The sequence below is a fragment of the Strigops habroptila genome, chromosome 10 (genome assembly GCF_004027225.2).
Source record: "Strigops habroptila isolate Jane chromosome 10, bStrHab1.2.pri, whole genome shotgun sequence".
Classification (NCBI taxonomy): Eukaryota; Metazoa; Chordata; class Aves; order Psittaciformes; family Psittacidae; genus Strigops; species Strigops habroptila.
This window is the reverse complement of record NC_046359.1, coordinates 12,483,540-12,510,318: the sequence shown is the minus strand read 5'-3', so window position 1 is coordinate 12,510,318 and position 26,779 is coordinate 12,483,540. Positions and strand designations below refer to the sequence as shown.

The following is a 26,779-nucleotide window of genomic DNA, read 5'->3' as shown; positions in this document are numbered from 1 at the left end:
AAGAGTGTGGGAAAGTAGTGTTGGTCAGGAGATAGCAGAAGGACAGCAGATATTGGAACTAGACGAGAGAGATGAAGGCAGGAAGGAATCTTGTGATTGGTTTCACATAGAGGGGACAGATAAGGGTAATGGGTTAGATAAAAGAAAGACAGAGGAGTATAGTAGAAAGAGAAGAAGAAAAGGTGTCCAAGAGAGAAGCTAGCTGGGTAAGGAATACTTACAGATAGTTTTAGCTCCCTCCTTGTAGAATTCAACCTCTAAATGTCCAAATCCATGGCTCCCAACAGGTTTGTGTGAAACCTGTAGGAAACTGTAGGACCATCCTTGTCCGAAGCCTGAGTTATTACTCAGCCACTGCTTTTCCCGCTGTCTCTGCAGCGTCTGGCAGAAGTCTATACTGATGATACAACCTATGGATAAACATGGGTTGATATGAAGGAATTTCTGGGGGTTTTCCATGAATCTTATATCACTTCGTGAACCTCTAAATAATGAAGCATGGCACAATATGGAGTAATTTGTTCTTTTTATCATTCCAGCCTGACTATTTCATGGGTTTCTTTTGCTGTTATAGAGCTTGGAAGATCAATGAGAAATTAACTCCCCTTCAGAATCTGTATTTTATGAGTCCAGCATTGAATTAAACATCCAGATCTACACTTGAATACAGCACATTCTACCTTACCCTGCTTCTGTGTGGTAGGCTCAATGTTCTCATTCATTCACTCTGGGATTTTAAGTACTCATTCTTTTTTGTCTTCACTATTAATTTTCAGTCTCTGCATTTTCCACCCTTTTCTTTTCTCTTTTTTTTTTTTTTTTTGGGGGGGTGGTGGTGGTACATGTTGAATTGTGGGGCCAGGTAACAACTATCTAGTCAAAGAACAAACTATGCACTCATAGAGACTTCAAGCAGGACAGGCCAAAGGGACTTCAAAATAGATGGTTAGATAGATGGTAACACTTCAGTAAAAATCTGTTCAGGCTTATCATAACAATGTGTGAACTCTGACATCTCAGTCATTTACTGTCACTGCAACCTTTAAAGGCATGATTTCTTTATTTTGGTCAGCTCCTCTGGATCTTGTTTATTTTAGACTTGGTTTTAGGAGGGGAGGAGTCATGCTCTCGAAATGCCTGTGTCTCTGTGTTGACCACAGAAAGAATCAGTCTAAGACTAGCTAAGACTTGTATAACCAGTTTTTGAGTTAAGTGAGAAAAATATATATTTTTGTAGTTGCCATCACAATTGGAATTTTCCAAAATCTCAGTTTCCTACTTGACATTTTTTCTTCCTTAACAAGCATAATCCCATTAGTTTTAAAATGCTCCTTATGAATCTTCTCCTTTTCTTCATAGAAATATATAAGAATAAAACAAACCAAATCACCTTTTAATTTTATTTATTTTTTTTTTAGTTTACCTGGAAAAGAATGTTCTTCCACATATTTGTAAGTTGTAATGAAGTTGCAGAATTGACCTAAGCAGGGGAATGTCTAAAATGTCATTTTTAGACAAAGGTGACACTGTTCCATAATTCTGTGCCATGACCTGATTACCAGTTTTACAATGCACAGGCATACACCAAATCTGCTTTCTATCATGAAGGCAGATGACTAAATGCAGTTGTGAAATAGATTGTCCATAAAGCAATTCACTAAAGATCAAAGAAGATCTCAGGCTGTCCTTGTGTTATGAAAGCTCTTAAACACATTTCCTTTTGGCTGTGTGCTCAACCTTACACAGACTTCTATGATGCAGAAGTCTGATGATGTTTTAATTATATCTGGGACTGAATTTCTAAGAAAATCAGCATTCTAACCAGGCCAAGCCTCAGAAAAGAGCTTTCATTGTCTTTTTTCCAATAATAATCTGAGATCATTTTCTTTTGCGGCACAACAGCCATTCTTCCATAGATCTGAATTTTGAAGGCCATATGACTAAGGCAGTTGGAAGCTACTGATTTTCCTGGCAGAACTAATCACTGCAGATTCATATGATAAAAGCCAGACTGTGTTCTACCAGAAGCAGAAATCACTACTGAATGTTTAAAAGATGAGAGACACCCTCTTAACTGAGATAGTAACAATGGTCAATGAATAACTTGTATACCTATGGCTACACCACTGACATAATTAGCCAGATGTTTTTCAAGCTCATTTGAACTACAACCCCTGTAAGCTTATTTGTTACCATTTCTCTGTAGCTTGTTAAACCTGTCAATCTGCTGATCATCTCACTGCAGTTGTTTCAGCAACACACAATAACAGAGAGACACATAACCCAAATTTACATCCTGTTCACACTGGACTGATGTGCACCTCTGAGGAGAAAACAGTGAAATGGCAAGCATACACTTCAGCAGCAAAAAGCAACTAAGAGTCACATGGTACAAATAACCTTGTCCTATGGTTATATGCCATCATCAGCTCCCTTCAGAAGGTGGTTTAAGAGACTGAAATCAGTATTCAGCTAACATCTCTTTCTGCATAGTCCATTTTTTCCTACAAGGAACCCCAGGTTGGCTAAACAGATTGCACCATTTCCATTTACAGGAAGAAATCCACTCCTTTAGAGGTGGTGTCTAGCTTTACTTTACAATCAAAAGGCTGAAACAGTAATTCTAAACAAAGGTCAGACAGTTAGGTTTTTATTAATTACCGAAAACTTCATTTCCAACAAAGAACGTCAGTCTAATTTTGGCACACAAAATGTACATGCAACTATTCATGCTCCAAATATTCCACTAATTTACATATACTGGAAATGAATCTGAGAAAATCATAACAACAAGAGAGTACTAAGGAATTAATAAAGGACACAAATCAGGACTTAGTTAACTGTGATGATGCGAAAAATAAATAACTTTTTAATGTCTAATAATCTTTCACTGAATTTGAAAACACAGACTTTGTTTATTATAATGAAAAAGGCTCCTCATTAAATGTATGAATGTGGCCTCAAGAGGACTCAAATGGGTATAACTTATTGAAAATTATAGCTACAGTTCTTAGTCAAAGAGGTTGGCACAGGGAATATGCCTTACTGCCCCCTTTCTGTCTGAAGAGAAATGCATTACAGCATATCAAGAATGTTTTTTCAAAATCAAATCTGAACAGGACTATGCCCTACCTACTAGCATCGTCTTATCACAGTAATATTATGCAAGCCATACAGAAAACTGAAATTTTAGACTAAATCAGTATTCATTTTAAATCAGACTAAATTTAAGTCTAAAAGCCTTTACTCCAAGCAGCCACCTAATTTACCACCTAGTATCCAAAATTCAGTGTCAGGAATATCTTTCCCTCTCAAGTTCTATAAAGAATGGAAAAATAACCCCACATAGAAGCCTATTTCTAACGAATTATAGAATTACACCTCCATAAACTTATTCTCTAGGGACTAATCACACTGAAGGTGCGACAACTTAATTAAAAAACAGAGGCCCAATTACAAGATGCTTCTGAATGTGGAAGCACCTAGTATGGCATTTCAGTATGATTTTGATGTCTGAAAGAATAAATAAAGATATATAGACAGCTTTATGTAAAAAGGACTTCAATTCTGCTAGGACGCACAAGGTGGTAGTTGGGTATCTCCCTCTGCCATCCTTAGGTACATTAAACTGCCACAGTAATTCTGGGGGCCAAAAGAAGGAAGAAGCTGAACAAGTTAATTTAAGAGAACATTGGTACAATCTACCAAAAGTTTTTATAAAAGTTATACTATTTACTTTGGAAGAAAAATATGGTTGACTTTTTCTATCTCAGTACTAATAGAGTGCTTAGTAAGAAATTCAGTAGAAAAGGTAGTATATAAGTATATTCTCTTCTTGTTTTCTAGATGAGAATTTCTTGTTCAGACCCATAGCCTTACTTAAACAGGAAGTTCCAGTTCCAGTGAGATAAGAATATCTATGTGTACACAGAGCCGTCGACACCTCATCTTGATAAGTGTAACAGTACTTAACTTAAAATGAATTAGATTTTCAGGGCATCTTACACAGCAAACTCTAAAAACATCTTCATGCTTGCCTAATCTATCAAATGCATAGTTCCATGAGGGAAGTAAGAAATATTACAGACATAGAAGAAAGGAGTAGATCTTGCCAAACACTTTCTTCCTAAATTCAATAGTTGTATGTACCTGAAACAATATTCTAAGACTGCTGATGTTTTCAGATTACACAAAAATTTGAGGTGGTCTCATAAGAAGACATATTTTAATTAAATGAAATGTAAGAACATAGGAAGTAGTTACTATAATAAAGATTTGTAAAGGGTCATGACTTAATAACTAATTGAACAACATATCCCGTACTATGCTAGGATTATGAAAAAGCACATAAACCTTGGATACACATACGTAGGCAAATACTGAGTAGAAAAGTGAAGATATTTTTATCACTCATTTGACTGGAAAGCTGTAACCATTTCTGGTGTTCCTATTGAAAAAGAAACTATACACTAGTTTTGAACACAAGGGGAGAGAGGAGAAGGAAAGAAAAAAGAAGAAAAGAAAGTAAAAGGAAAAGCAAAAAGGAATAAAGTGTATTGAAAAAAGAATTATAACATCTGAAGTGGAAGAAAAGCCCAGACTCCCAGACTTAGACATGCTCAAAATTTATATCACCCAATAATCTCTGCACCGGGATTCAGAAGGAACTGGCACAGGAGGTTCCAAATCCAGTAGCAAGTAATTTGAGTGAATTTGTCTCATCTGACACAGCCTCACAGGAAATGGGAAAAACTAATATAAATACACTTCATAAAGGAGAAGAGAGAGCATTTCAGATCTCAGTAATGTGCAAAGAATTTAAAGTAAATGCTGAAACAAAGAATGAGTGAAGATAGCGAGGAAAACTGGATAAAAGAAAGATGGATTTACCAAAGGAAGCTAAGATAGACCTTGTAGAGAAGAAAAATGCAAAATATCTAATTCTGTAGTTGTTAGTAAAACATTAAGCCCAGTGGCAAATGGAGAATTATGAGTTAAACTGCAGGAAAGGAAAATGAAGCATGTTAAGAAGATAATATCATTAGGGAGAAATGCAGTTAATTGCTGTAAGGTAAGTATCAAGGAAAAATATTAATATCAGTAAACAATTTATAGGTTGAATTATATCACTGTTGATCAACTTGTATTTTTGATTGCCAGAGAACAAGGATAGAAATAGGAAGAGCATGTTTTGTAGGAAGGGGAAAAAATAGCAGTTTCCTTACAGTGTTGACTGTTGTGAAGTCAATTAGTTCTTGAATAGAGTGAAACATAGAACTAATTACAAATAAATAAATAAAGAGCTCATGGCTTGCAAGAACCATCAACTCCGCAACAAATATGTGTGGAGAGACATTACTTTATTTCTGGTGCATGTATGTAATACTTTCCAATTTTTCTAGTTTCGCCGGCATTTTGTTATATGGCTATACCAAATTGAGTAGTCGATGGTTATCATCGGAGGAAATATCTCCCTGTTCACTTTTCAAGAGTACCAGACACAGCCACCGGAACATAACACAGGAACATAACAGCAAACCCAATTTTCTTCACCTTTGAACTATTTCAGAGGGGTTTTTGAAATTATTTATTTCTATGTGGATGACAGCTTTCAGAGCCATTTGAGAGCAAAATGGATGCTTATAAGCACAAACACTATAAAAGGCCCCACTTTTAATACCTATGCTCAAATATTTGCTTGGGAAGTGATTGTGTACTGACAGGGGAGCTGCAATGCGGCCATCTGACTCTTCTGACTATTCACAGCTAAGCAAGATGATTTGGATTTTAAATACTCATCAACAATGCCAGTAACGGCTATATGTACAAACCCAAGTCATAAATGTGCTAGGGGAAGCTGTGGTCTGTGTGGATGTTCTTACAAGGGGAAAAAGAGGCAAAACACAGAGTTAAAAAATAATATAATATGGGAATTATTTGTTCAGCTTTAATCATCATAATCATTATCAGGCCACAGCTGAATGACGCTCTTTCTCCCAGTTAGAGATCCACAGCCAGCTGTGGTAGCTTCATGAATTGATTTCTTTCATCTCTTCCCTTCATCCTGTGGGACCCATGACTCCATCTGTGGGAGTTTTGAACATATGGAGAGATATCAAACCCCCAGACTGTTCCCTGTGGCTCTTTCAAATTTCATGCAATCAATTTCAATTCTTTTGAGTATGCTTTTTTCCTTGCCCTGTTGGGGCTTTCATTCATTTGGTTTTTCTTCCCAGTTGTGCCTCTTGATCTTTTCAGACTCTGTGAATCCCGTGTTTCAGGGACACACTGTACCTGGTTACCATACTTTGCTGTTGGCCAGCCACCCTGCTGCACCTATAGAGAAATGGAGGGCAAAGGGGAACGGTGCAGATGCCCAGGCCCTTGCCAGGAGGTGGGAGAAAGCAGCACCCTTGGGCATAGGTCTTCATGCCCGCCTAGGAGAGGAGCTCCCATCCTGTGTTTGCACCTCAAGTCTCCTCAGGATGGTCCCCACCAGTAGTCAACATATGCAGCAGTGGGACATTTTATGGGGTAGTTGTGTGGGTAAGGCAAGGACCCGGCACCATTCTGGTGAAACACAAACACAGGTCTCACTGCAGTAACAAAATCTTTTCAGACTGAGATCATTCAGACATTTGTTATAATAACTTGTTCAGTAAGTATTTGGTATTTTATTTCATCTAAATAAGTGAAAAGAAGCTAGGCCCAAGCCTTCCAAGGTAGCTTGGCTCTACCTCCTCCTGAAATGAATGGCATCTGGTCCCCTGAACAACTTTTATAATCCAGCTGGACCACTGAAGTTACTGTTTCAGTTGTATTCGCTTGCTTCTCGGCTAAAACTACTATCAACTTCAGTATGTTTTACTTCTAAATAGGAATTGAATCCAAAATTGAATTTAAAAGCTTTGAGATTTGGGCTGTCTTTGAACATATGTAAATACAACAGACCAAATTCCATTTGACGTACAGAAAGCACAGTACTGTAAATAAAATAAAAATTATATTACTACAGCCTGGATAAAAAGGATAGTCTTAGGTGTTTGAAAGTCAGTGCTGTAGTGTTGTATTCTCTTCCTGTTATAAGTGAAAATATCTATACTTTTGTGGTAGAATGTGAAACTATGTAACTAAGTTGAATAAAAGCAGGTCTTTGGGTAATAAATCTGCTCTGAATCTAGTAAAAGGGTTTTTTTTGAACCCAGAGCAACAACGTGGGATTTACTGAGCATTTTTAGTGCTCATTTGCATTGCACTTGGTAGGGGAATGTTCCTTTTTGGAGGCTGAAGATACTTGGCAGCCCTAACATATTCAGCAGCTCACATGTGGGGAAAGAATACAAAAATTCTGTAAAATGGTTAAGGACACATTTAACTGTTTGTAGATGGGTATTTGTTTTGCCATATGCGCTATAGGGACAGGGTAAAAACAGTTTCCAGATTAAAGTTTCCAACCATGAGTTAGAAGCCCAGTGCTCCACTTGCAACTCTTTCCATAAGTTACTGCGTGACACCAGTTAAATCATGTAGGAACCAATTTAGCAAAACATTTAAACATGTGCTTAGCTTTAAACTCAAAGTCTTCCTGCTGACATCACTGAACAAGCTTTTGTGTATAAGCATGTTGTTGAGTAAAAATGAGGTTTGTAAATGGGTGGTAGCAAGATTTCCCTCTTTGACAAGGTTATTGTTAAAGTATACCAGCTGGTACTCTACAGCCCACAGCCATTTGTTTCCACAGAATGTGTTATTTGCGTCTGGATACATTTTGTACCTGGAAATTATTTAAGGAAGGTTGGAAATAAAGCACTTTTCCCCCTGAATCAAAGAATAGAAAACTAAGTACCTGATTATGATGTCTATTTTTAACGGCTACTTATTCACCAGAACTTAAACTAAAGCATACATAAAGCTTTGTCAGAAACAACTTTCTCCCTCATCATAGATGAATTCACTGGCCCTGGTGTAATTTATTCCCCCATTCAAAATTTGCATTTAACTGGAGTACTTACAACATGTTGTCTGAGGAACCACCCAGGTCTCTCTTCTTGCCAGTACAAGCTCATTCAAAAACCTGAATGGCCGAGTCACATGCTAATCTGAAATCATTTGCTTCAGTTTTGGACCCCCAATATAGTGAATTATGAAAATTAAACCTCATCCCAGCAAGAAAAAAATGAAAAAATTTTCATGTCTGTGGGACAGCATTTCAGAAAGAATGTTTACCTGCATCAGGTCAACATCCAGGAATGCAGGGTAAGACCTGAAGGACTCATCATATTCTGGCAACTGGATCCATTTGAATTAGTGCAATTAGTGGGGACGCTTTTGCGTGTGTGTGTGTGTGTGTGTGTGAAGTCAGCATTTAGCCCAGCAAAACTGATGGAATTTGTCTTCTGGCATCATGCCACAGTAGCTTTTATTTTATCAGAAAAGCAGTCCAAAAGAAATTTCTAGTATGGATAGTGTTTTCCACTTCTTTAGTGGGATTTCTTCAAACGTAGGAGGCTTCGAGTCTTGTTCCAGGCTAAGTTAAGTCTAAGCATCAGTGGTAACCTCCTAGGCAAAAACAAGGATTATTTGGTAGAGATCCATTAAATCACAGTTCTTTCTGAGATAGCGCCGTACCAAAATCTCGCCATTCCTGAACGATTTTCAGTAATGCATGTAACCTTGCACGACGCTCACGTGATCCAGAATGGAAGTCCCCTAAGGCTGGTGCAGAAGGGAAAAGCAGCCAAAATCCAAACAGTCGAGTGAAAAAAGCAAAGGGGGGTGCATAAAGAAATGAGAAGTTAAGTGCATAAAGAAATGAGAAGTTAAGGACCTATGTTGCTGCCTGATGTGCCAGTCTGAAGCAAATACAACGAAAGGTAAAACACTACAGAAAATCATTAGTATGAGAACTACTGTTACCTCACCAACATTCCTAAATGTTAGTAAATCTAACTTTATTATCTCTCTAATTACCACTGCTCACTTTTGTTCTGTACTAAAATAGCAGATAGATTGAAAAATGTCAACGTAATTCCAATGTTTGCATGTGTACATTGGCTAGCTAGGGAAAGCAGAGTACGCATTCACTCCTGTAAGCTTTTCTCTCAGGAATCTTGGAAATAAGAGGATGATTACCTCTTCCAAGGTGGCCAGGGAAAAATGAGCAGTGAGCATTTCCACAGTCGTGGAAAGAACAGAACCAAATATGTCTACTTAAAGGTCATCATCCTATATATAAATCACTCAGCTTGAAACAGTGTGCTATCAGTCCTACATTCCTGTAACACCCACAGAGATGGAAAGAAGAATTTTGTTATGAGGTAGCTGGTTCAAAGCAATCATGATGAAATTTGTCTCTTTACTTTGCACTGTTTTTCTACTAACTTGAAAATTTCCACTGTAAAAACTCTTTGTACATGAATGTACAAATAGCAAACTGCACCACCTCAAAGATATCTTCTAGGTCTCTCAAACACTTTGCTGCCCTCTCTTCTCTAACTGTAAACCCAGAGCAGCTTCCTGGTGAGAGTCCTGCCAGCGCTGCTCAGTCTTGAGGAAAACACACCATACAGCTACAGGTATAGATATAAAGACTAAGTCTTAATATAGTATGGGGGGGGGGAATGAGTAAACTCAGTAGAATTTGAGGTTTTGTGATCTTCATTAGCTATTTTCTTAAATTCTTGAGGTTTCGCAAAACTGAAAACCAAATGTCTTAGGAGGACAAAAAAGCCCTCTCCCTCCTAGCTTGGCTCCATTCCCTGGACCCTGTGAGAAAGAGGAAGGCTCCTTGGCTTCTGCTACCCTGCAAGGCCAAGGCCAGCCAAGTTGGAAGGAGCTTCATGGCAACAGGAAAGGCAGCACTGGCGTTGCACTGGTGTTTTCTGCTCTAGTGACAGATTGAGCCTTTGAAGCTCTTTGAGCCTTCCAAGTTCTGAAACATGAACACTTTTTTCTGCTGGAATTTCAAATTGTGATGAGCAAAGTTGATGACTTCCTATGCTGTTTTTTCATTCTCTTATTTTTTTTTTATTGTTATCATTTGTGGTGTTTATCCGTCTATACATTTGACAGGGCTCCATTTCTTGGATTCTGTAGGCAACTCAGTCAAATTCATGTTTCTTCACATCAGCTGCAGGATCCTTCCATTTACATTCTGCAACCCCAGTTCGGGTCTCAGCAGCAGGAATTCTGGTCTTGTTTTGACTCCTGGATTGCTTCTACATGCAAGGCAGGCTCTGTGGACCCACTGCAGGTATACATTCTCCGGCTCCCCATGGAGCATTGTGCCTGCAGCTGCACTAGCAGCTCCTCAGCATAGTGACCTGCAAGTCCCACGGTTGGGACTGGAGTCCTGGTTTGTGGAGATGCATTCCAGTTCTCCAGTGTGGGAGCAGCTTAAGAGTGAGTTTTATGTGCCTATTTCATTAGCCCAAGGCTCCCTCCATGAGGAGATGCCTATGCAAGCCCACTGAGCCCTCCTTGAGGTCAAAGGGGCTGGTGCTTCCTATGGAGAAAAGAAAGACCGAGCTCCTGGGCTCACTTCTGAGTGACCTCCAGTAAGCTTTACAAAACTTTACCTACAGCAAACTTTTACAAAGAGGAGTGGTGGGGGAGACCGGGGCACATCTCGCCTTTTGGCTGCTGTGTAATTTAAAAATAAAGGAGTTTAGAATGATACGATTCAGTGCTCGGGAAAGTCGAGTTTTGCCGCAGTGGCGGCAGGAGCACCGAGCTCTCAGCCGACGAGGCTTCGCGAAGCTCCCGGCCGGTCCGGAGGGGCCAGGGACGCGTTCCACGCCCGCGGGGATCGGGATTGGGCGACCACGGCGGCTGGTCCGGCTGCGCTCACCTCCCCGCTGCCGGGGCCTGGCGCCGCCTCCCGGGGGCTCCGCCGCGGCGGGGCTGCCGCTATCGTCCCGCCGCGAAACCAGGGGCTCAACAGCGCTCCCGGCAATTCCGCCGCGCCGCGCCCCGAGGTAAAGCCGCTGCCGCCCGCCCCGCCTCCCGCACCGCCCGCGGAGGGCGGTCCCGGGGCGGAGCAGGGGCGGCCCCGAGCCCGATGGCCTCGCAGGTAGGCGAACGCGGGCCGCCCGGTGGGGAGGGGGCGGCGCGGGGGTTATGTGACGGACGCGCAGGGGCGAGCCGGGGGCGCGCCCCGGTGCCGCTGATTGACAGCGGGGGCCCGGCCCGCAGCCCATAAAGGCGGCGGTGCGGGGCGCGGGGCGCGGGGCTGCGGAGGGTCTTGCAACGGCGGTAGAGTACTGCGCTCCGTACCCCACCGGCAGAGCCTCAGCGCGCCATTGGCTCCCCCATGCCAGGTGAGGCACAAGGCGAGACAGCGGCTTACCCGCCTCCGTGAAACACCCTCCGGGAGAAGCAGTGAGGGCTGCTCCTGCACGGCCGGAGCTCTCCGTGGAGCGGTCCCCGCGGGGGCGCGGGTAGCAAGGGAAGCGACCTGCTACAGGAAGGCTCTCCTGGGGCGGTGTGCTGCGTCTGCCCGCCGCGCCGTGCCCGCGGGGATGTGCTCCCATGGGGGATGCCCTGGGTTTTGAGAGGGGAAAGAGGCTTCGTGGCGTTGGCGGGTAGTTGGCTGCAGCGGTGCTTCCTCGGGGCGGCAGGTAATAAGAGCGGGACAAAGAAAGTATAGGCGGTGAATGGTGTCATTCCTGAGTCCTTATGTGTGGAATTAGCAGTGTTGAAGCGATATGGCTATGTCCAGAGGCATGAACGTCTGCATCTTCCAGTGAATGCCATCTGCTCCATTCATTTTGTGTGCAAGCACATCTGGAGATGCAGCTACGTGGCTTATAGCTGCATAGTGCTTCAGGGCAAAAATGCCATCATGTTAAAAGGCACTTTATCCAGCTATGCTTGGGTGCAGAGGGTCATGAGAATGGATAAATGGTATATTTTTTTTTATATATATATATATATAGGAAGGAGAGAGGAGTTTGTATGATGGCACTGAAAAAGGTATTGAAAAGTAACGCTAGTACCCAAAGCCAGCATATAGTGAGATCCCATTTTCTTACAGGGAATTTCAGCTGAACATTGTGCTCCAAAATAAAGATGCAGCTTATGCTCCATCTCATGTAATGTTGTCACATGGTCCCTGTGCCAGCAACTGAAATATTGTGGAGAAAATTGTATGTTTTCTGTATGCCATTCCCTTTTTATTAAGGGCCTTTACATAAAAAGGAGTTTTATCATCCAGATTTCCTCTTCCCTTCACTTGATGTCATGGTTTACTTCTGGCATAAAAAGTAACCTCAGAATAAGTATTACAAGAATCAGACAAGATAGAAATTCAGATTTTATATGTATAGTTGCTTATAATGAGGGTTCTGTTTATGGCATTTCATGAGGTAGATTAAAATATTTGTTGTTGATAAATATTATTTCCCTGATACGTGCCACTTTTTGCTTTATTCATAGGAGTTATGCTGCAGAGGAGTGGGCTTTTGTGGCTTGCTATCTTGATAACTCTGTGGGTTTCCTCAAATGCTCAGGGTAAGTTCTAACACTTCTTAACTAGATATATAGTAACTTACAAAGCTAAAAGTTGGTGTAAAACACTTGCTGATCTGAGCTACAGTTGGCAAAGTAATCATATTGGATTTTTTTAGAAGTGTCTGGAATAGTAGTTACTAGCAGTGTTTTTGGTAGATACATCTTACTACTGCTAAATAACGTTTCTCCAATAATAATCTACCCAATAAATAAATAATCTCAGAAATAATTCCTATTATACTTTCCAGTGGAAATGTGTGGTGAAAGTAACATATAAACACAATCACTGAGTCTGATGAACATTTTAAAAAAGATAGAGGTAGAGAAATAGACCTCTACAGGCCAAATATAAGTAGAGTATAAGGTGGCACAGTGCCAGACCCTCATTTACATCTGACTTCTTAGCCTGAATCTTTAAAAAGCAAATCTCTTGCTTCCTGTTGTCATGTGGCCATATGGCTCCTCATAATTTGATTTTTATTAACTGATAGTCAAAATATAGAAATTGGCTCAACTTTCTTACCCATTCATATATATTAAAAATATTTAATGAATACATTGTAAAATGCATCCTGTGTAGGCATATGTATACAGCATATATGTGTATATGCAAGTGTGTATTAAAGTGCTATAAAATGTATAGCCATATATTTAGTTATATGACCAAACATATACCTATGGACATTGAAGGAGAGAGTTCTAATGTAAATGAAATTGACAGGTCGAAAATATAATTAATTTGTGTGCTAGTAGGAACAGTTCTGTTTGTGGAAGTAGGAAACTACTAGGTTTACTCTGCTGATCCTTAAATCTGTCATGTAATTGCAGTCACTAAGTATAATGTGCAGAGTTGTTTCTTTTGAGACTTTTTGTAGACACATCGTCACACGCTGTTAACTCTTTCAGATGGTGACAAGGAAGAGGAGACTACCTTTGACTTACTTCAAATCAGTAACATAAACCGAAAGACAGTTGGAGCAAAATTGTTTCGGGGTCCAGACCCCTCTATCCCAGCGTATCGTTTCATTCGGTTTGACCATATACCTCCATGTAAACCAGAGAAATTAAAAAAGATTGTAAAACTCATACGGCAGAATGAGGGCTTTATCCTTTCAGCCACCCTGAGACAGGACAGGCAATCTAGAGGCACTATCCTTGCTTTAGAGGGTCCTGGCATCAGTGAGAGGCAGTTTGAGATCATTTCCAATGGCCGTGCCAACACCCTGGACCTTATCTATTGGGTGGATGGCTTCCAGAACGTGATTTCCTTGGAAGATGTGGACCTCGCTGACTCACAGTGGAAGAACCTCACCATGCAAATAACAGGGGAGAACTACAACCTCTATGTTGGCTGTGACCTTATTGACAGCTTCATCTTGGAGGAGCCTTTCTATGAGCAGTTGAAAGCAGAGAACAGCAGAATGTATGTGGCAAAAGGGTCTATTCGGGAGAATCATTTCAGGGTAGGTAACCTGGAGAAGCTTGGGTCTCTGGTGAGGTAAGAAAATAACTTCAAGTGGTTTGAGAAGATGGAATAGGTGCAGTTTTGTTCCCAAGTGCTTCTTGGATTTGATGGGGTCACAGGTGTTCCCAAGCAGAATTTCTCCAGAGTGTGTTTTTATTTGTTGCTGGGTCTGTGTTATGTGAATTTGGGTTTCTTGAAAACAAAGGACTGGTAAAACACAGTCTAGATTCAGCAAAAGTGCACAGAGCCAGGTTATGGGCTTTCCTATGCAACCATCCACTTTTTTTTTTCTTCCAGATGTAAGGCTGTTAAACATGTTGCATTTTTGTGGTAATTTGTAGAATTCTTTGGGAATTTCCTGAAGAGCTATTTTTCCATTGAAATCTGTCCAAGTGATAGAAGCCTGTCAATATTTTTTAGATTTTATTTGAAAGAAGGAAGAAACCCCCTTTTTTTTTTTTTTTTTTTTTTTTTAATGGAGCTGAAGCACGTGGAATTGGTCCGTCCCATAACAGAATATCTTTGTTTGCCATTCCAAATAACCTTTAGTTTCAATTAAAAACAAACAATCAAACAACAACAATGAAAAACCAAACAGGGAAGGGGAAAAAAAATAGGACAAAATATTTTGATCTGTCCTATAAATGAGAGATTTTTTTTTTTTTTTCCTGTTTTTGTGGAAAACATTTATTCTTTCTGTTTTGTTTTAAATTGAAGCAATTACAAACTTTCTGGTTTTCCTATAAGATGAAAATTGCTGCCTGCCTCATCTAGTGATGAGATCTGGCCCAAGGATGGCTTCTTTTCGCTCACAGCTGAAATCAAACTTGAGCTCATGGCTTCAGAAATTTCCGAAAGCCGTTTCTTTCTCATCCTGTTGTGCCACCTAGTAGTCAGCTAGAGCGTGACATGCTGGACTGTGGTTCCATGGGTGACCAGTTTTGGCAGGGAATCCAGAAGTTCTTGCCCACAGCCTCTCCATTCCTGTCTCCATGACTAGGTTTCTCCATCAGTTGTGCTCATAGAACTGGTTCTGGAGCTGTATTGTTAAATGGATCATTGAAATAATCTGGTTTAAAAGTAGGGTTTTTTCTTTGAATATTTTTTTTTTTTTTTTTTTTTTTGTGAAACAAATACCAATCCGGTTTTACAGTGTTGTCTCAAGATAGCGTCAGCACAGTTGAGGAGGTAGCAAAGTATTGTGCATAGGAATGTGTGGCTAGGGATTGAAGTGCGATGGAGCAGGAACTTCAAAAATTGGCTTTATCTCATGAGGAATAACTGCAATCTAAAATGCACTATGAAAATGGACATTTGAGCTCTCAGCTGATCAATAACTTTTATTATGACTTATTTCAGAACATACCTAGTTTTGTTGCTTGTAGTATTGAAATTGTATGTAACAAAACTGTATATTTTCTATTGTGTCAGGTTTAATGCCTTGTAGATTGTTTTTTACATATTTACTTGTGGCTAAATTCATTCGGTGGCATGGAATTGAGACAGATCAGTTATTATTTACTCCCAAAATGACCTAACTGTTTTTAATTTTTTTTTTATTATTATTACAGGGTCTTTTGCAAAATATTCAGTTAATCTTTGATACTTCAATAGAGGATGTTCTGCATAAAAAAGGATGCCAGAGAAGCCAGTCAAGTAAGGCTTTTTACATCATTAATACTGTTCAGTTAACTCTGAAAATTAGAAATATCAGTGGTGATGTATTATCCTAGAACTATGCAACATATACCTTTGAAATTAAAAAGAGAATGAGTTGCTTTCTGGTGGTAATAGGAGCATATTCTGTAGCTATCTTGGGATAGATATCTACTATATCTAGCCTACTATTTTTGGTTCTTATTGCTTAGGTTTGTAACTCTGAGCCCCTGTTTTTAAATTGGGAGAACAGCTGTCAAGCAAGGAATTAATAGAAATAAAAGGAAAAATGCATATATATGAAAATACCTACATTATTCCATGAGAGGTCTGTGATTCTTTGAGCATAAGACTGGTAATGTTGCTTCTGAATTCTGCTCCTGTCAATGGGCCCGTGAACAAGTCTCCTAAGCCTTAAAGATGCTGAATTCCTCCGCAATAAGTTTGTTGACTGAGGGAGGCTTTGGGCTTGAAAACCAAAGCATTGTCAATCAAAACAGCCTAAGGAAAATAAGGGAAAACAAAGCAAAACAAAAACCTAAGAGGTATGGAAGGCAGTATGTGATAGCCTGATGTGTTCTTGTTAGTCCAGTTCATGCCGATCTCAACAGGAAGGGAGCCCTCTGTGTGTGGGAGTGTATTTGATTCATTATAAAAGAGTTATGAAAATTTGTCAAGTATTCACTAAGGTTTTGTACTTAAGCTCACGGGAGGTACTGGCTATATTACTTCCCAGTGTTTGTAACTAGCAAGAGCTCAGTCAAGAATCAGACAACAGAGTCCGTCGATGGAATTTGGTGGGTGCATAAGGCAGTCAGGACTTAAAAGTTTTATTTCAAACTTAAATCACTTAAGCAGACTGTACTCAACTTTTTTCCTTGTTTATGCAAAACCCATGAATTATGCAGTAGCAGGTCTTGACTTCTTCAAAGGGGGCCAAAGCATTGAGACTTTATAATGAAAAGTCTCTATAAGATAGATATAAATGTGTGTATGTATCTATCTAGGGGTATGCATATTTGTGTATGCGCAAGAAGTTTAATTGAGCTTGCTAGTCCTTTTTTAAATCTTGATAGAGGATATTGGTTGGTTATTTTATACATTCTAGAGGTGTGCCAATGTGTTAGAAATGAGTCACGTGGGCTAGAATGGAAGTGGCCTTAGGTGGCACAGGTAAGATGAAATGCCTTCATTTATTGGTTGTCATCTCCCCCAGCCAAGCTGTTTTCTGTACTCGGAAGCTATTGAGAAACTACTCAGAACTACTGATTACTAGTTTTCAGCTTTGTTAATAGAAGAAAATGCTTGAGGACTAGAAGTGCTGTGGGAAGAGGGAACATGTAATTTGGGTCTATTGTAATGTAAATAAGAGAAAGATGGTCTCAGAAAGGATGCAGTTCAGCTATTGTGCTTCATTTACCAGCAGAAACAACTCTCAGAAGCTGAGGTAGAACCTTGAGGGCATATTCAGTTGTCAGAGGCAGAACAGTCTCAGTCAAGAAGGTAGAATCACTAGGTGTAGATGGATTGAACCAGCAAAACCAACTAAAGACAGTGTGTATAAATCTTTTCTAATATTATTGGTTGATTATCACAAAGTGAAATAGTGTGACCAAATATTTTGAAATTTCCCCAAGTAGACATGGAATGTTACTATAATTCTACTATAAAGAGAAAGCTGATGGAAGCCTAAAGGGATAATTGAGTTCTGCATGCTAATACATACCTTAGGAGGAATTCTTATACCCTTCAGCTGTTGTAACCAAGAGATATTTTCTTAACGTATTTTCTTATCACATCTGTCAACTAGCAGACTTTCAGATCTGATAAATTTTAAATATTTGGGGTTTTGTTTTATCCTTCCTGGGAGTTATTTAGCAAATAGTTCAATTCACAGTATTTTTACTTTTACCTTGCGACACCAAGAGGATGCTGCAAGGTGGAAATTACTCGAGCAACAGCAGAAAAAAGCTAATAGCATGCTGTTGCTTGAGGCCATCAAAACTGCTTGATAGGCTTGTTATGTGCATGGCTGATTTTCTGGTGTTGCCTATACAATTTAATTACCACAGCTGAAAAGCCATGGCCACAAGGTACATATTTTACCATTTTGATGTCCCAGTTGTTGAGCTGAAGTACAGGCACTAAGATGCCATGTATATGTGTAAGCGTCCCAAAAGAATGTGGTGGATGTTACCAGAGAAGTGCCCTTAGCTCTGAGAACACAAAAAGCTTGCTGCTTTTTCAGAGAGTGAACTGTGTTTTCCTATTGCATCTTTAATCCTAGTGTGAGAATATGAAGTATGGTGAAATGGTATCTTGGGATTGCTGTTGAGTAAAGGGTAGGAAAGTATCTCTATAGTGTGGTGGTTGCAAATCATAGAATCATAAAATGGTTTGGGTTGGAAGGGACCTTACAGATCACCTAGTTCCAACCCCCCCTGCCATGGGCAGAGACACCTTCCAATAGACCAGGTTGCTCAAAGCCCCATCCAACCTGGCCTTGAACTCTTCTAGGGATGGGGCGGCCACTGCTTCTGTGGGGAACCTGTGCCAGTGCCTCACCACCCTCGCAGTGAAGAATTTTTGCCTAATATCTAATCTCAATCTCCCCTCTTTCAGTTTAAAGCTATTCCCCCTTGTCCTATTACTGCTGGCCCTTGTAAAAAGTCCTAAATACTTTTGGCAGGACTTCTACACAGTGCCAGGTAGGACAGATGACAAAAACATGCCTAAATAGACACATCAATAAAATCCTTTCTTCAGCTAGATCAACAGAATGACATTTGCATATGTGAGAAGACACACATTTGCTCTTCTGGTTTCTCATTTTAAAGATGATCATGTGGTCCTTAGGAAATTAGCAGGAAGCCAGCAGCAGAGAACTGATTTCCCAGTGATCCCCAGGCATCTTCTTTCAGTCACTGCCAAGTACCAGTAGGAAGTGTGGATTTAGTTCTTCTAACATAGTTTTGGTTTATGTTTCCTGCTGAGATTGCAGCTTTATTAATGTCCTCAGAATGTTCTGGTCAAGGCACACTCCATGTTGGCTTGAAAAATATGAAATTAATGACCTGAGAAGTGCTACGGAGGAATCTGAGAAACCCAGTGTTTCAATGTGGTAGGAAAATTGCATTCTTTCCAGGGAATCAAAAAGCAGCTGAAATAAACAGTTATGACACAGAGTTCTGATCTGCTATGTGGTATATCAGTTTTCTCGCATCCTGTAAGTGAAGCTGGCCAATTACTTCAACTCTGGAAGACAGTGAACAATTTTTTTGTAGACCTTGGCTAGTGGCAGATACTTCATAGCTAATTTAAAAGCATGTCAAGCTAATAATTTTAAATATGGTTGAAAAGTAATTATTTAATGTCATTTTATGGGTTGGTTCTTTGGTTTTTGGGTTTTTTTTATTTTTAGCCTTCCAAATAAATGAAGAATACTTTACTCCTATTTTGAAAATATAACACTTTATATAGTCAAGCATAAAATCCAGCTCTCAAAATTTTGAAGCATTGCCACCTTCTGTGACTTGAAAACACTAAAGGATACTGAGATGTTTTGATGATATGTCTTGTTGCACACGTTCCTGTGCTGACATCTTCTTTTAAAACTGCTATATCCTTTGCTTCTCCTTTCTGTTATTTAGTAATGTTATTTACAACATTACTAAATTTGGTAAACAACCCTTTATCAAGAGACAGGGCAGTATGGATTTGCGTATAGCTGATACAAAATGAGTGAACATTGGGCTCCTTAGAGAAAGCTTCCATGGAATCCATAAAATATTTACTTAGTGGAGATTCAAATGCTTAACAGAACACAGACTGTTTTATTTAGTTACCTATGTTCCTTTTCTATTAATTACTGTGGATACTTTCTGTTATAGTCTTTTTCAAGAATTTGCTAGACAAGGAGGTCTTTGATACTACATGTCCAGTTCTCCCTCTCTAATGCATGCAAAGTTCTGTTTGAATTACAATCTGCCTGATGGAGGGGTGTTTAGAGTGACAAATCAAATACTCAGCCTGATCTTAGCTTGATCTTCATTTCACTTCAGAATTAAACTATTGTTATAACAGCTTACAACAGCAACCCTTGAGTTTTATACCAGGCAGAGCAATACAGAGTAGCCTGGAGACTAGTAAAATTGCATAATGGTCCAAATTTGATCCAAGTAACCATGGAATTTATGGGAAGAACAAGGACAATGACTGTCCTGAAGGAAACTTTCTTCTACCTTTTTGTCTGCATGGGAAAAAATGTGATAAGTCATGAAAAAATCTGAAATCTTTCATGGCTCTGAGTGGGTAAAATGGCTTTGCTTTTTGATACTGTGTCCTTTTGTTACGCCTTCTTCATAAATTAATGTGTTGCAGTGCCAGCTATGTTTTAAAGTGAGGGCCATGTGAGACACAGCTTGGCTCTTACTTTTGAAAAGGGAAAGCCTCTAATTGGAACCAGCTGACTTCTAACCCCCCTCTTTTATTCATGGGTATAATCTGGCATCAAGCTGTGCCAAAATAGATGTGTTTAAACCCTACCCATGGGTGCCAATCTAGGATTTCAGCAGGAATCTCTAATCTGTGGAAGAACTTTGTATATGCTGCTCTTCAATTTCCCTTTCTTGCTACCAGCTGAAGTGAACACCATCAATGAGAGCACGGAAATCCTTCACTTGAGTCCCGCTGTTACAACTGAGTATGTGGGCGAGAAACCAGAGAAGGCGGAGTTCTGTGACCGCTCCTGTGAAGAGCTGGGCACGATGTTCACAGAGCTCACCGGTCTGCGCATTGTGGTGAACAACTTAGCTGATAACCTCCAAAAAGTGGTAAGTTTGTAGAACTGAAAGAAGTCTGCTGTGCAGTGCTCTTTCCCTCTTTGTTTTACACCAGAGGCAGTTAGTAGATTTCTGTATTACACATGTATATCTGTTGGTATATCTACATAATGTAGAGATGACCTGCAGTATAACACTTAAACGATGGCTTGGTTTTCACAGACAGGGTTTAAAGGAGCACACACACATGCATTCATACATGGGAGAAATCTGTGGTTACTGCAGATTTGGAAATCAAAAGCTAACAAACTCAACATTGCCTGTGTACTGCTAAAGTGATGTTACCATGCTTATGCCATTTATGAAAACATTAGCAAGTCGCTAACCAGGGTACCTAAACATGAAGTATGATGGTGACATTTTACTGTAGTCTGCCCCTCTTATTCTGAATCGGTTAATTCTTTCTAAAGGAAGTTTATTAGTATGCCATATGTCTCAGGACTAAAATCTTAGCATCTGAAGATGAGCTGTACTAGAGGAAAGCAAAAGTGTGAAGAACAGATTTCTTAGTATTGTATGACTGTGTTTTTACTGTTATTTGAAGAATTTCTATGCAGTATTGCACTATCTGAGGTCATCTTTATGTACATAAAGATATAAAAATACACTTTTTTTTTTTTAAAAAGGAAGTGTTAAATCCACTAGTGTCTCAGTTTTGTTTGTTTGAAATAGTTTGCTTACAAAGTACACAATTTGTTTTCATTTACTTCATCCTCTAGTCTGAAGAGAACCAAATTATGTGGGAATTGATTGGGCCTAACAAAACACTGAAGAACCAGTCAGTTTGCTGGCAGGATGGTCGTGTCTTTGCAGATAATGAAAGCTGGATTGTAGATAGCTGCACCAAGTGCACCTGCCAGGTAAGGTTTTGGAAACATTCGTCTCCTGCAGAAATGGATAGTGGGTTTAATTGAGCCCAACTGTCCAGGTCAAGTCACATTTACTGAAGAGCTTGACCTAGACTTACTCATATTTATAAAAAGTAGTCCCCATGTCCATGACAGACAGAATAAATTTAATTTCCACGCGTGAAACTTCCCCAGATGCTTACCTTTATTTGCCTCTGGATGTGAGCATGTCAGTAAATTGCTTTCTTTGCCTCTAGGATTCTAAAATTGTATGCCATCAAATCACCTGCCCAGCAGTCTCCTGTGCTGATCCATCTTTTGTTGAAGGTGAATGCTGCCCAGTCTGCTCTCACTGTGAGTATTTAGCCCAAAAGATAGATACTCTCTGGCAATATTTAAAATCACTCCTAGAGTGTTGGAAAGGTCAAAACAAGTAAGAGGTAAAGGCAGGTGAGATCAAATATAAAAATTATACGTATGTAAAGATCACATGAAGTAACTTGGCTGCTTGAAGTTACCTTCTGGAGGAGTTGGTGTCTCTTCCGTGATTATATTGGTTGCTTAGAAGTAAGCTGATAACTTGCCTAGCTAAGTTGGAAACTAAAGGTTAGATGCATGCTCCTCCCCAGTTGTGTTTCCCAAGTCTGGACATTCTGATTTTTGTTGGTTTGCAGTAGCACTGTGCACTGTTGTTTTATTAAGAGTGCAAGTTATTTGTCCTCTTTGTTACTGTCATTCTGTTACTCAGTTTTATTCCTTCTCTGTCATATTGCTTTACTTATAAACCTTGACAATCTGTTCCACATTTAAGATGGCATTGCAGGCTGTGAACTAGACTTTAGAGTGATAGCAGTTTTAACAGTTTCACTGGTTAAGTGACTTCAGTGTACTAGACAGGGCAGTTACAGAAGATGATGGTTGCTTAGATGCTCTAAATAAAAATGTATTTGGAATATACTCAGAGTTTTTTTTGCCTGTTCAGAGCATAGGGCATACTCTTACAACATGCGCTTGATCATGTACGCTGTTATGTTGTGTTAAGAGGTGGGGCCACATTTTATTATACTGACCTATATTCTGAAGTCAGAGGCAGTTGGGAAGTCAAATTTTTGGCTCAGTCCATTCTAGAGATAAAATGTTCTTTCACCAAAGGTCAGTGCCTCATACAAACACTGCAAGCAAGTTCATGAAGATCCAGTATTCTTATCTGGGCTAATCTCTCATTACATTAAATTATAATTCCCTAAATTCAGCAGCAGTTTGGGAAAGCAAAATTAGAAAAAGAGATCTAAAGGGCAAAGTTCATATTCTACAGAAAGAGAAGTGAAGATCTTCTGAATAGGATAATAGTGATGTTAAGCAATTCTTGTTACCTTTTGCTCTGCAGCTGATGACAGTGAGGAAGGCTGGTCACCATGGTCAGACTGGACGAAGTGCTCAGTTACCTGTGGCTCTGGGACTCAGATGCGAGGAAGGTCATGTGATGTGACCAGGAGTGCTTGTACAGGCCCGCACATCCAGACAAGGATGTGCAGCTTTAAGAAATGTGACCATCGCAGTAAGTAATAAAATTTCTCCTTTCTCTCTTTTTTTTTTTTTTTTTTTTTTTTTTTTTTTTTTTTTTTTTTTTTTTTTTTAAGCTTCTTTGGACATCTCTACGTAAAAACAAGCTTAGTCTGGATTTCCTGTGAATGTTCACTGGTCATGACAGTATGTATTTGCACACTCATGCATATTTAAAGTAGCTAATACTAGATTCTTTGTCATCTCACCCCTCTCTAATATTTCTTCTTTCCCTGGCAGTGTAATATGTATGTGCATTCTGGGCTCAGATCTGTTAAACATAAAATTGTGGGCCATATTTTCTTTAACATTATGAAGCAGCCTTGAGCAACCTGATCTAGTGGAAGGTGTCCCTGCCTCTGGCAGGAGGGTTGGAACTAGATGATCTTTAAGGTCCCTTCCAACCCAAACCATTCTGTGATTCTCTGAACAGGAGTCTCTTGTTTGAAGTGAGTTTGGAGATAACGCTGAGTTCGTAATCATGACACATAGAGCCATGTTTTAATCTGCCATTCATTCACAATCATTGGCCCATTCCATTAGCTTAGTAGTGTTCAGGAGCATGGTAATCATAGAAGTCTTTTGCAAAATATCAAACTGCTTTTACATTTAAGGCACTTTTAAAGGATCATACTCCAGGTAGTTAATACTGTTGCAGGTAGCTGCTATTTCCTGGCTACTTTAGTACATAAGGCTATTGCTGAAGCTGCTAGATGTCCAAACATGCATTTTAAACAAGTCTTTATTTCATTGGAACAAGTTTATTTTTAGTATTAAATGCTAAAATGTTGAAATACATAACATCCATGTTAATTATATGTTGGTCACTGAGATTCTTAAGAAAGCTGTACTTGAATGCCTGAGCTTATATGCTGGGCTTTGTAAGTGGTAGTGATAGGAAAGACATGGGACATTCATCAGATGTAGCGAGAGGCTTATTAGAAGGTTAATTTCACATGTGAGTTTGCATCACTGCTGCAGGTGGACTATTTCTTGAATTTGGGTCTTTTCTCACAGTACGTCAAGATGGTGGCTGGAGTCACTGGTCTCCCTGGTCTTCCTGTTCAGTTACCTGTGGAGTAGGAAATATCACCCGCATCCGCCTCTGCAATTCCCCTATTCCCCAGATGGGTGGGAAAAACTGTGTGGGAAATGGGCGTGAAACAGAGAAGTGTGAGAAGGTTCCATGTCCAGGTACGTCTGTGGTCTTGAATCCAAGGTGATGCAATAATAGTCCAGCTAATTTTCTTTTTATTTAGATCTAAATTTCAGTGAATTTCTAGGATGGAAAATATAATTTATAGCTTGGGGTGAAATAACACACAAGGGTGCTCTTAAAATGAAGACAGCAAGGGAGTCAGAGGTTTTGTAAACCTCCCAAGTTGTGATTTGGCTTTAAACATTAAGAGTTTGAGAAATTTTCACTTTATAACTTAGTGATTTATCTCTGCATATCAAAAATACAAACACTATCTAAAAGGAAGCTGATGTTGTACATGTTAGGAATAGACATACAGTCCCTTAGTATCCAGGTTCCTTTGAAAGTATGCATACGTATTTTATACATATTCAACTCAATTGTTGTTATAATTTTCTTCATCTACACTCTTTAATCTTTTAAGAGACCATTCACTCTATTCACTTTCACTTTCCTTTCATATGCTTTTTCCTCACTTTTTTCCCTTTGTATATATTTTTGTTCTCTCCTCTGTTCAGCCTTTCCATTCTACTTACAGGATATGAGCTTGAAACTGATGTCAAGCTTCCAACCCAATAGTACTTAAATAGTTATACTCACTTTGTTTATTTTTTTGATCTAGTTGTGCATGCAAAGTTACTGAATAGGTTATTTAAGGATGCACACTGTGGCCCTTCTGTTTTTTTGCAGTACCAAGAACACACACAGACTTTGGTTCAAAGATGTTTGTATTTCAAGAAAATTCAGGATTGATGATGGAAGGATCAGTAGAGTTGTACCAATATAAAACATGCAGAAGAATCATTGAAATAAGTTATTTATACTGAGTCAAGCAATACTATTGAAGATACACTGAATGGATTACAAAACAAAAATAATAGCTGCAACCTTACTGAAAATAAAAAAAGCCACAGAGCTCAGGTTTGGTGCAGCAGAACTTTATATCCTGTGATCACACTCTGCTTTCTGTACAAAAATGAAAGCTTAGTAGGGAGCTTCAAAGACACTGTATTTGTTCTCATCAGGTTACATGGAAATACACCATGCCATTGGGCACAGCATGTTGTTTTGAATTGTTGGCCAAAAAATGCCTATAAAGCAGTTGGGTATTTTTTGTTTGTTTGTTTCTGAACCATTGCTATCTCAGTGTAAGGCTGTGCCAGCATCTTTCTTCCTATGTGCATAGTGAGAAACTGTCTCCAGTCAAGGATCTGAAGAAGGGATTGTCATTGGCACCAAATGTTGTCCCCACTATATTGCCTGTAATGCTTTTCTCTTTTCTGCATGTCTTAGTGAATGGCCGGTGGGGTCCTTGGTCTCCATGGTCTGCCTGCAGTGTTACCTGTGGAGGAGGAATTCGTGAAAGGTCTCGCCTCTGTAACAGTCCAGAGCCACAGTATGGAGGAAAGCCATGTGTGGGAGATACCAACCAAAATGATATGTGCAATAAGAAGGATTGCCCAATTGGTTGGTATTTAGTCATTCTTTATGCATTCTGACTAATTATTATTGTTGTCATTTCTTTGATGGATAATTACAAATCAAAACTACAGAAATCTACTAATTATACCTTTGTTTTGGGAAAGCACATTTGACTATTTTGGGTGCTGTTTAGATCAGTGGGATTTTTATATATATTCTTAATACTGACTTCTGAACAAGGATGCATTTCGTAAACAGGACTTCAGTATGTCATGAAGTATTCAACTGTATGTAGCAGTCTAATATTTTAGTATTAAATCAAAACTATACTACATGAATTTAATAACCATAATTCTAAAGGTTCTTATAAGAATCTGTTGCCTCAGACATGAGTTAAGCTAATAAACAGAGAATACCTGTTTCTTAAATGAAAATTTATATGCCTCTTATGCTCGTAACTTAATATACACTTTTATGTGTCTTTGCCAGATGGGTGCTTATCAAATCCTTGCTTTCCTGGAGCAGAATGCAACAGTTACCCAGATGGGTCTTGGTCATGTGGGCCATGCCCAGCAGGTTACCTTGGCAATGGTACTGTCTGTGAGGATCTTGATGAGGTACTGGCTTTGTTTCCATTAACATCAGGAAATCACTGAAATTTTCATTATTTGGGAATTACATAACCATTTCCATTGATTTCTTCTTTCTTTTCCTGCAGTGTGTAGCTGTGTCAGACATTTGCTTTAAGGTGAATCAGGTCCATCGCTGTGTAAACACAAATCCGGGTTTCCACTGCTTGCCATGTCCTCCACGCTATAAAGGAAGTCAGCCCTATGGGGTAGGACTGGAAGTTGCCAAGACAGAGAAGCAAGTAAGCGATGTTGAAGAGAATTTGAGGGCTTTGAAACTGAGTAATTCCCACCTGAAAATATCTATGAATGAAAGCATGTGATAAACTTAGGTACCAAAGATAACCTGAAATAGATAAATGCTGTATGAGAGTATTTTGGGTTTGAGTAACAAAACACTGAAATTTCGGGTTGATTTTTTTTGAGGGTTTTATTTTCATTGGCATCTGCACAGTTGTTCCAAACATTTAGTTGAGTGCTAAATGCCAGGAACAAACATTCGCCTGCTTTGCTCTCCTTTCTCTCAAGTGTATATACCTACTCTGGGGATTGGAAACTGAAGAATCAGTGTCATTCTCTCCATAGACATAATGCTGAGAATGTGGATGTCATTAGGCATATGTCTGAAGTTCTTACTGTCTAAACCA

General features: G+C 39.4%; 1 protein-coding gene across 2 annotated transcripts in view; it reads left to right on the top strand.

Moving 5' to 3' along the window:
• Positions 1-11,050: 11,050 nt before the first annotated feature.
• Positions 11,051-26,779, top strand: part of THBS2 (thrombospondin 2) — a 33,430-nt gene continuing 17,701 nt past the window's right edge. The window contains exons 1-12 of one of the 2 annotated variants that reach the window (XM_030499909.1): positions 11,051-11,071; positions 12,436-12,510; positions 13,417-13,973; positions 15,547-15,631; positions 20,270-20,463; positions 21,192-21,332; positions 21,578-21,674; positions 22,708-22,878; positions 23,901-24,077; positions 25,375-25,548; positions 25,993-26,120; positions 26,222-26,374. In XM_030499909.1, the coding sequence (XP_030355769.1) occupies positions 12,441-12,510; positions 13,417-13,973; positions 15,547-15,631; positions 20,270-20,463; positions 21,192-21,332; positions 21,578-21,674; positions 22,708-22,878; positions 23,901-24,077; positions 25,375-25,548; positions 25,993-26,120; positions 26,222-26,374 (1,947 nt within the window). In that variant the 5' untranslated portion in view covers positions 11,051-11,071; positions 12,436-12,440. Of the gene's footprint in view, positions 11,072-11,144; positions 11,319-12,435; positions 12,511-13,416; positions 13,974-15,546; positions 15,632-20,269; positions 20,464-21,191; positions 21,333-21,577; positions 21,675-22,707; positions 22,879-23,900; positions 24,078-25,374; positions 25,549-25,992; positions 26,121-26,221; positions 26,375-26,779 lie in introns of those variants that run through there. The other variant, XM_030499908.1, reaches the window with a different exon arrangement.